Source organism: Ixodes scapularis, unplaced genomic scaffold (assembly GCF_016920785.2).
Source record: "Ixodes scapularis isolate PalLabHiFi unplaced genomic scaffold, ASM1692078v2 PGA_scaffold5__190_contigs__length_132052651, whole genome shotgun sequence".
Classification (NCBI taxonomy): domain Eukaryota; kingdom Metazoa; phylum Arthropoda; class Arachnida; order Ixodida; family Ixodidae; genus Ixodes; species Ixodes scapularis.
The window spans coordinates 49,216,728-49,227,145 of NW_024609880.1; the positions used below are offsets into that span (position 1 = coordinate 49,216,728).

Consider the following 10,418-nt stretch of genomic DNA (forward strand, 5'->3'; position numbering starts at 1 on the left):
GAAGGGTTAATCTTTTATAATCTTGTAGGGGGACAATAGCAACTTCTGGGACATACAAAAAGGATTCTTTGGAAGAGGAGAGTTCCTCCTTCCCCTCTTCTATTGTGGTAGCCGGAGGCGAGACAGTTACCGTCACTAGCTGTCAAGGTTCTTAGACTGGCATTACAAACGAGGCGTTAGCGACATCCACCTGGTGCTCTTTGCCAATCGCTTAATTCGTTTTAAAATTCCTTTTCGTGACTTTTTAACAAGATATTGTTGTGTTCGATGTGATACTGCTCCTTCGAACACATATAGACCAAAAAATGAAACCCGAAATTTTGTTGTAGTATCCCTTTAACCTCAAACAATTTCCTGGTCATGCGTGTCACTACAGCAGCTGCACGGGAAGGGTGACGACGCCGCCACCCTCGTCATCTGGCAGCAGTACAGTTGAAGACGACGCAGCACAGAGAACACTGGCCTCTCCTGTTGTGCAGCACAACCAGCGCTGGACCCGTGAGGCTGCACAGCAGTACCAGAGAAGGGCCGAGCGACAGCAGGATCTGGAGCATGAGAATATACTCCTTGAGAGAAAGTACACAAATGGGGCCATACAGGCTGCAAACGCAACCCTCGCTGCAGCAGATGCTGCACGGAGTTTCTATGCTATAGGGGAGGAAGTGCTCAGGGAGCAAAGAGAACTCATTAGACTTGAAACCACCCGAGCACAGCTGCAAATTGAACTGATAAAAAGACAATTAGGACAAGATTAACTCATGTAATGAGCTACTTGCATTGTTTGTCGCTGTGTTGTATACATATTTTGCGTTTTTTCTGACCTACATACTTGGTTGCACGATTATAACGCTCACATTTTTTTTGCCAAAATGGGTGCCTAAAATTAGATGCACTTACAATTGAAACCAAAACTCAAAAGAAAAACGCAAGGCAGCTAGCCCAATCGCCTTTGTGACCGTTTGTTTACATTAGATATTTTGGTTTCCGTATCGCGCGTTCTTTCGCCTTTATGTCATCACACTGACGGGAAACGATAACCACGGAGCGACACTGCGTAGCCTCGCAATCCCAGCGACCCAATGAGCTCGCGAAGTGTTGTATGAAAAAAAAAAAAGTGAAGGCCGTTTACAACTCTGTAACGCCGAATTAGAGCGCAGCTCTTGGGGAGGAGTAGGGAAGGGTACTGAGGGGGAGGGGGGTCACGTGACCTCGGCGGGGGGGGGGGGGGGTCACGTGAACCCCAGGTCACATGACCCCGCAGAGAAATTTTTCCGCTAGGTTTAGCGGACAAATTTTTCCGCTAGATTTAGCGGGGAATTTTTTCCGCTAGATTTAGCGGGGAAATTTTTCCGCTAGATTTAGCGGGGAAATTTTTTCACTAGATTTAGCGGAGAAATTTTTCCGCTAGATTTAGCAGAGAAATTTACCCATCATGCACCGGCGGTTACGACGACGGCGACGGCGACGCCGCTCAAGCCGGAAACGAGCGCCTAAGAGCTGCACTTATGGGTGTTCAAAGTGCATTACTTTACCTGCGCGGTAGAATCGGCAGCAATTAAATTTTTCGATATCTGGGAGCTAAAATTGCCTGCATGTAAGTATCGGGGCCACGTTAGAATCGTGCAAACATGGTATGTTTGACACTTCATTTATTTTATGCATGCTATCTACAAGGGAAGCTTGCACACAATCTTTTCCATGTCGTTGACTATCCCTACACTAGACCAGCGTGGTTGTTCTGATCGCAATATTTTACGCTGTGGTTAAGTAAGCAACAGAATATCATACTGGCAGTATGGCACCCAGGCTTTCGACGCCCCAAAGGTGGCACATAATTTACATGGATACCTAAAATAAAAATATGGGTTAAGCTCAAAGGCAGATGTATAATTCCTTCTTTCCTATATCCCTTCACATGTTTCCCTTTCATAACGCGGCTCCCCGTCACAGCTCAAGAGAGGAGGTCGCCAAGACGATTAGCCTCCCGGCAGAAGACCAAGGTCGAGTTTCTGTGTTTTAAGAAAATGTTCGAGTCATCGATGAGTGGACCACAGACACTTTCTGACTTGCATCTGCAAATATTCCTTCTGCTTTTAAGATAAAGGCTTTTTCTGCCTGGATATGCTCCTGCGACCTATGGACTGTGTGCTGCTTATGTACGAAAAAGTTCATACTAAGAATATCCCGAAACTCAGGAACAGAAAAAGGGATCAAACACAACACTACATCATTTTGTTGCGTGTGTCACCTTTTGGGGCCCCGGGTCTTCAACTCTTATTACTTTGAATCGTCACCACTTACCTTGTTCTTTAAGTATTTATTTATTTATTTATTTATTTATTTATTTATTTATTTTATTTAAAGAGTACCTTCATCGCCTCGAGGGCATTATTGTAGGAGGGGTGGGAAATAACACACATACATAAAAACACAAAGTGATCACTTGTCCGCACAGAATAGATATACAACCGAGAAAAAAATACACTGTTATCCAACACAACAGTTTTTTGGAGCTGAAATCTACTTGCTGCTTGTACGTAGGCTCGCGATAATTCGAACTCGGATATTTCGTACTTCCAGTTAATTCAAACAGGTTTAAAAATTTTGGTTGTCCCGCTAAGCTTTTTTATGTATTTATAAGCCACTTAATTCGAATGGCGTTTTCGCTTAATTCATAGTTTTTTGCTCTCGCGGCCCTGTTGAGTGCGCTTCTTTCCGAGCACCGGTGCACCGCAGAGAAGCAATACCTGCGGAGCTTGCTTTTGCGAGTGTTGCTTCTCCGCAGTGCACCAGTGCTCGGAAAGAAGCGCAGTCAACGGGGCCGCGAGAACAAAAAACTATGAATTAGCGAAAACGGCACACATGAACGGAAAACGGCGTTCAAATTATGTGCTTCAAGACTAGCAATGATGACCAAGACGACAACGAGGGCGAGGCACAGCTCACTGGCATCATGATTTCTGGCCTTGAAACACGTAATGTGAACGCCGTGCAGGCGAACTATATTAGTCTTGACGACGATGTGTGTGTTTGTCATGATGACTCATTAGAGGACATAATACGGAAAGTAATGCCAACACAGTGCAGCAGTGACAGTGAAGATGACGATGAAGAAATGGATGACCCACTACGAACTGTCACAGCCGCAGAGGCCTTTGAGCACATCGCTCAGCTCCGGAAGTTTCTGTCTGCAAAGGAAAAGTCCCGTAAAGAGCTACTTGCGTTGGCTGGCATTGAAAATTTTGTTTTGAGATCTCATGTGCTGACTAAACAGTCCACAATTGACGACTTTTTTGCCGGATGAATAAACTTAGTCACAGTTCTTTCACAAATGTGTTATGCCTGTACTTGCTTATAGTTATGCATTAACTATAAGCAAGCTACTGTGCTATGTAGAGGAAACTGGCCAAAATCTGCTTTGTATATATCGCTATCCATGTAACAAATCATAATGTTCTCTAGTATCATATATATCCAACTAAAATATGTGACTTTCTGGAGTTTGAATTAATGAGAGTGTAGTATGTACAATAAAGCTCCTCTCTGGACAATGCCCTACTAAAAATAAATGTTTTGCAAATGATGTTATCATGCCAGCCAGGATGAAGAAAATATGAACTAACCCTAGGAGGTTTGTGAAAAATAAGAGAAAAGCTTTGCAGGTTGGAAAAACCTGTGAAAGGTGTTATGACTCAACACTCAGAAGCGTACACTATGTAAATCCTATGAGCTAGTAACCATGAGTATGCAGTGAAAAATGAACATTCTATGGGGTAGTATATATAATTTGTACTGATAGCTTTGAAATTGGTATCAAATGAACATTGTTTCACTATACTCTCCTATTCATGCTCCTGTACCCATTAAATAGTATCGGTTTGTAGATATTGAATGGGAAAATAACTGTCTTCTTCAGTTGCCTCATTATAAACTGTGCACACATAGTCTGTTATAGGGCTGACTTCAGCACTTCCCATGAAGCATCCGTCGGTGTGGGAAATGTATTACAAAAAATAATGACAGTATAAAAAAAGAGCTCCAGAGAGTGCGAAGAAGTGCACAAATTTGAAGAAGCATCTCTCGTGTCATTAGTTAAAAGTTTGAAAAGTGCATTGTTATGAACTCCGGAAATCAAATTCAAAATCTATTAGTTTAAGAGAGCCCGTGTGTGCCTATGCTTGTAGCTCTGCGAGAGTGCAGGAGTTGATGGGGAGGAGACCAAAGCAGTAACAAGCAGTTGAGCTGCAGCGTGCGATTGCAGGAGTGTTGGACATTGCACTGCACTCCCGTTTGACCAATAGCTTCGGCAGGGATTTTTTTCGAGCACACTCTTTCCAACGAGCTAATTATAAGTGCCTCAAATGACACATTTCGAGCTTTGTAACAATAATGCGGGAAGTAAGAAAATTTTTTTTCATTACTTATTTCGTCGCTCATGCTGCAATTTACACATACTGCTATGGAAGCAACAGGTATAAGGGGATGTCCATCAATCATTCTTTACATTTCTATCATCCAAATTTCGAAACTCTATGTGGGATATCTGCAAGCACTACCCGAATTGATCTGTGCAAGAGTGATATATGCATTGCTGGAATGTCATTGTCATGTTGATAACACACTTTCAGCATTGTCACATGTGTCACACTCCTTTATGGGTTATTTTGGGTAGAACTTATGATAATCTTACATCCAGTTAGATCATACAAAAAAAGCTTAAAATAAAATTAATCAATATCTCAAAGCTGTTGGCTTCTTGCTAACTGTGCAGCACGGTTGAGCCCCTAACTGTTGCAGTTTCCAAAAATACAATTGATGTTTAAGTAGCAAAACAATAAATATTATTTCAAGCAATTATTTGATCGAGTTAGACAACTGTCTGACATAATTTTCTTATAATTATCTGCAAAGCCTGATAAACAAAAGGTGAAAGCAATAGCCACGATCATAACAAAGCATCTTGCATTAGAAATGGACAGCCAGAAGATACCTATCCAGACACTTACACTTAGCCGAAGAAATGGTTGACAATAAAGTCTCGGGCCTCGTTGCTCTCAGCACGGTTGGCTGCTACGGGCTCAACGGGAACCTCAGCGGGGATGGCGGCCACGGGTGTCCTGCAGGGGTACCTCTTGGCCAGGTTGTGGAGGGCACAGCACGCGACAATGATGTCGCAGCACCGTTCTGGAGCCATTCGGAGCTCAGCGTGAAGGCAATGGAACCTCCGCTTGAGTTGGCCGATTGTCCTGTACAGAGCGCATGGATCAAAACCACATGTTATTCCTTCCCAGAAACCCAATAGCAAAATCGGACAACAGCGTGGAACGCAAATACTCAAGAGGATGACACGCAACAAGGACAAATTTACAGCTGAATTCGAATCGCAAATTGGCTGCCGTGCCCGATATCACACCTCCTAATTTTTCCAGCCCAAGCTCCAGCCCATTGCTCCAGGATATCGAAAGCTGGGCATTATGCATACCATTTTATTTTCCTTCCGAATTATTTTTACACTGCGTTCACATCCGGGGTCACCTGAGGTTAGCCTGTGCAATGTATTTTATAGAAAGCAACAAGCAAAGTGCAGCTTTATTCAAGCGCTATCCTCAAAGGGTTTCGTGGATATGCTTCCAACCAAACACCTGCATATGCACAGGCCAATATGTTAGAATTTTTTGCTACCTGATTGCTGCCAACGCTGTAAGAATTAACTTGTAACCAAGCTTTATACTGCAACAAATACAGTACCATCAAAATTTCATTCTACATGTTACTTGTGAGACAGAGTGAAAAGAGAAAGAGAGCCAGACTCTTGTCTTGTTGAGCCTTTTCCCTTCCACTCTCCAGGAATAGATGTTCGTGGTAGCGCAACCCATCTACTTTTGTCATTGATCAATAAGAATCCGTCTTGTAAGTCTGGGAGATGTAAAACGTAAAGCACTTGATATAACGCCTTATCCAAGTACTCCTACCCTTTGATTGTGCCGCTAGTGTTCCTATTAGTTAGTGGTCCACGCACCGCCATTCCTGACTCAAGTGGAAGCTCCTGGACGCATGCAGCCAAAGTTTTGGTAGAGGGTCTTATGGCGCTTTCACAACGGAATCCCAAGCAAGATTTGCCTGAACATTTGAGATTGCAGCGACTCATCATCAGTCGTGAATGACGTGTAAGATGGTGTCTAGAGACTATTTGTGGAAACTTGTTATTGCATGCTCAACTTCAACATTGTCCAAAATGATGCCTTGGCACTACTCTTAAATCCATCGATGAGAGCAGAATAGGTCATGCTAGGCATGTACTCTTGGCCAATCGGTCAAGACGGTCAGCAACACACAATTGTTTGCGACTTACACCGATGTGCCGCTATTTTTGGATCACACGCATCTTAGCACGTTTAGTTAGTTTTCATTAAACAGCCCGAAACTGACATTTCAAAAAGTAGACATATGAAAGTGCCAAGGCACAGTGTTACTTCCACTGCTGTGTCTAGGAAAAAAATTCCATTGTCATTAATGCTTCTTTTTGTCCAATTAACAAAATATCAACTTCTGTCCGGGTCTTGCGTAGCACTGGCACCTGAGGTGAGTTTAGTGCTTTTCCCCATTATTGCCAGTCCTGGGGACCTAAGACATAACTGAGTTTCTGCATTTTCAGTCTCAAGCGATAAAACCCAATAAAGTGTGGTGAGGTAAGTTTCGAAAGTTTGATTTTAAACCTAAATGGTCAGTACTTTAGACCATTACAGGTGCATGTGACCGAGTAAACAGAGTATAGAAGCATGTGACCGAGGAGTCAACTATCTTATCTCCGTGCTTTCAAACTATTCTGTTGGAAGCACACTTTAGGAAGTATTTGGGTTTGTCATCGATGCAATTTGCGTTCCTTTGTCCATCAAGTTTGCTGTGGTCGTCTAGAGGGCGGATTTGGAGCGTTTTCATTGTTTGTCAAGCCATTTGGTCTTACTTTTGTTCTGGGAGGAATGGAATGTCATTCTGTTCCTATTGTAGGGAGCATAAGAAAAAAACCAAAGCTGTTTAAACAGCCTCTCTCAAGGTGCTATCTGGTTAGAGGAAAGCAGCTTTAATAGTCCTCCACATGTGAAGAACAAAGAAGCGTGCCAAGAATTACGTTTGCAAATTTTGCGATTAAGAATTTGTCGTCACAGCACATGTATAACCAAGGTTACGTTTGCCATGTCCGCAAGTGTTGCCGCTTGACGAATAACTCAGATATGAACCTAATCTACTGCATTCTCGACAAACCTGCTTGAAAAAAAACGTAACTGGTCAATAGATATCGACCGGAAAAAGGCAGTAAGCTTTCGACTAAAAATATTCATCGATAAAAACTGAAAATTTCATACTCACAATAACAACCGAAAAAAGTATGCCGATTCCAGAAAAATAAAAACTGAAACCGCAGAACCCTAGGCAGCTATTATAAGTTGTATTGATTCGTAATCTCAGGATACTACTTTCATCTTGCTTACATAAAACCACGGTATCTTATGCTTCGTTAGATTAATATAAAAATTTGTATGAATATTTTTATGCCATAAAGAATAGCAACAGACGTAAGGAGCATGCACGTGTTGCACATATTACGTCAAGACAGCTAGTCGTCTCGAAATGTCTTGCATGAATATCTCTGTGCCCTTCACAATATATGGCCTAGATTTACCGTTCAACAATGCTTCTTGTCGTCGTGTGTGCCGTATTGTATGCGACCTCGGCTGCTGATGACGGCGACAGGAATGGCGTCATCAGCCAAGGTTGACAGGAGTAGCCGCTGTCACCAAGCAGCAGGCCGTCGTACTCTCCACTGGCCAGCTTGACTGCCAAGGTGCTCTCCGTGAAGATCCGAGAGTCGTGGGTGCTTCCAGGCCACCTTGCAACCACGTTGCGAATCCGAGAAGAGGCGTCAACGACCACCTGTACGTTGATGGAATGGTATCCATGGCGGTTGACGTACGCCTCCTCGTGCACATGGGGTGCCTGGATCCGGACATGGGTACCGTCAACAGCACCCACGACCAAAGGAAAGCCGGCCATGTCGTAGAACTTGTGCTGCAAGGCTGCCCCCTCCGCAGCGTCAGGCCATCTGCGTCGTTGATCCCCTCAGCAATTAAACCACATATAGTAAACTTACAGCTACAATGCTTATGAATACCTTTTTAATGAGGAATGCTAAGGACTTTGGCTGTGCCCTTCAAGTTTGTGGTAGCAGTAAAGTGCCTCAGTAGCACCTGTTCAATAGTGAAGTTTGCATGTTTTCATAGGATCCCTTTTTATTTTTGTTCAGTTACCAAGACCTATAAAGTGACTGTGATTCGGTGCAAGTCCTTACCAAAAGTGCAAACGGGTCGCTTTCTGAGGTTTCTCAGCAAAATGGCGTGCCCGGGCCCTTTCCAATCGGGCAAGTAGGACGCTTACGGCCGTAATCATTTTTTTTCTATTGAAAGGGGGGGGGGGGGGAGGAGGGAGGGCTAGTTACTAGTAGGTAGAATATTACTGCCATAAAAAGGCAACCTACAAAACATCCCTATCACCAGCAATTCAGATATATTTTTAGTGTATTTACTTTACTTCAATACGGCTGGCAAACTACAATTAAAAGGAAAAAAAAAAGGACCCTTACCGTATGAAGTCTTGTGCTCGACGAGCCAGCGCTACGGTGACTTGCCTCACAGCCCGTGAAGCACTTGACACATGCACGCGGATGTAGTCGCCTGCAGTGATCAGAAAGTTCCCAGTTGCGTAGAACTGCAAGGCGATGATCACTTGCTGCTCCGCAGAGAGGGCGCGGCTACGACGTGTACGGCGCTCCAAGTCCGGACGCAGTGTGTCGGCGAGAAACATTATGCCCGCTCTTCCAAATCGGAACCGTTGCTGCAGCCCATCCTCGTCGAAATCCTCAAAGGGGTTCAGGCGGTCCCGCAGCACACGCTGTCGCCTCATCATTGCCGCTGCGTACTGCGCGTCCGTGCGGTCTCTTCTGTGTCGGCGATTCCTTGCGTTGGACATTCTGCCCGGTAGCAAAGTCGGAAATCGGTCCGCAAATCTTATCAGTCAGTCCGTGGCCGGTCGGAGGGTTTGTCGGTGGGTCGGTCGGTCGACGGGCAGAATACAGACAGGAAAACTCAGATGATAACCGAAAACGAGAAACGCGCGTTGCGTGCAACGAGGCGAAACTGGTTGTATAAACAAACACCGTGCACGCGACACGGCACACACGGCGTTGCCAGACTTGGAAGCGACGGTCGACGCACTTGCTTTTTGCAAAACACGACAACAGAAAACTGCAAAGCACTTTGACTAGGTGTCTTGTCTACGCTTCCACACTTCGAAAGAAAGAATTTCGATGCAAAAAAGAAACTATCCTTTTTCTTTTCAATTGAGCAAACGTTTCTTGCAAGTTACAACTAGATTTAGCCGAAAACGGTTCCCATAAAGCACACGTTGTATCATAAAAAAAATAACGATTTATTTTTTTCAGCACAAGGTGGCGCAGGCTCCAGCCCAATAATAAAGGACGGATTTGTTTTATGTCCAGCCATTAAAGTTTCGTAGTAGGTACAACGTAGGTACAACTAGGTACTTTCGGTACCTACTAGGGACTTTGGCCAACGCTAACCGCGGTTAGCTCTTCGAGCAAACGGGCCCTGGTCTGTCTTTGGGGAGAGGAAGCCGCCGACGGATGGTAGACACTAGAGTGCCTTTATGTGCGCTTCGCATAGAGTGATGCCAACTGCCTGTTTCCCTTTCCCACACCCGCGTCCACCGCCATTTTGTTCCTCTCATTGTTTCCCCGTGCGCCGGAAAGTGGCCTTTGTGTCCATTGGTAATCCCATCCGAGGGGGAAAATGCTAATCCTCCCTCCGTGGGTTCCACAACGCTGCTCCGAACTTCTAAGATAAGGTGCTTGTTTCCGGGAGGGTTATAAGCCCCACGGATTATCGCCGAGGAACAAAATGGCTGCTGGTTAGTCGGCGAGTGGTATTACAAAGGGTGGCATCACCCTAGCAAAGCGCACATGAAGGCTCCCTAGTAGACACGGGCTTGTGGGAGACGGCAATGCCGTGTTTCCGAAGGACGCGTCCGACGGTCTCACTCACATTTTTCACATAAGGGAGACAGATCCGATTAGACGGTCTCGAGGTCGGAGTCACAGGGGGGCGGCGTAGGCGTTTGTAGATGTCGTTAATGAACCGCTTTGGTCTGAGTACATTGCCGCCGCGGCAGTTTCTATGCAATGTTCATTGGTTGGAAAAGAGAGGGTTTGGTGTTTCCACCATGACTGCATACTCATAGACCTTTTGCAAAATTACCCAATCACCAAGGAGCATGTACGAGCGTATTTACACTCGCTGCACGTGCTGGCATCTGCAGACGTAGCTATTTTAAAGCGAAAGTCCAAA

General features: G+C 44.7%; 1 protein-coding gene across 1 annotated transcript; it reads right to left on the minus strand.

The window, feature by feature from the left end:
- Positions 1 to 270: 270 nt before the first annotated feature.
- LOC115326740 (putative nuclease HARBI1) lies at positions 271 to 9,108 on the minus strand. Its single transcript, XM_040208905.1, has 4 exons — positions 8,639 to 9,108; positions 7,682 to 8,101; positions 5,007 to 5,246; positions 271 to 545 (listed from the first exon to the last, which is right to left on the minus strand). The coding sequence occupies exons 1-3, from the start codon at positions 9,022 to 9,024 to the stop codon at positions 5,009 to 5,011; spliced, it is 1,044 nt and encodes a 347-aa protein (XP_040064839.1). The 5' UTR covers positions 9,025 to 9,108; the 3' UTR covers positions 271 to 545; positions 5,007 to 5,008.
- Between the last annotated feature and the right edge of the window lie 1,310 nt (positions 9,109 to 10,418).

Coding starts and splice junctions, on each gene's coding strand:
- LOC115326740 (XM_040208905.1), bottom strand. CDS start 9,024: ATGTCCAACGCAAGGAATCGCCGACACAGAAGAGACCGCACGGACGCG. Junction 8,102..8,638: donor CGAGCACAAGACTTCATACG/GTAAGGGTCCTT, acceptor TCAACGACGCAG/ATGGCCTGACGCTGCGGAGG. Junction 5,247..7,681: donor ACAAGAAGCATTGTTGAACG/GTAAATCTAGGC, acceptor CGCTCTGTACAG/GACAATCGGCCAACTCAAGC.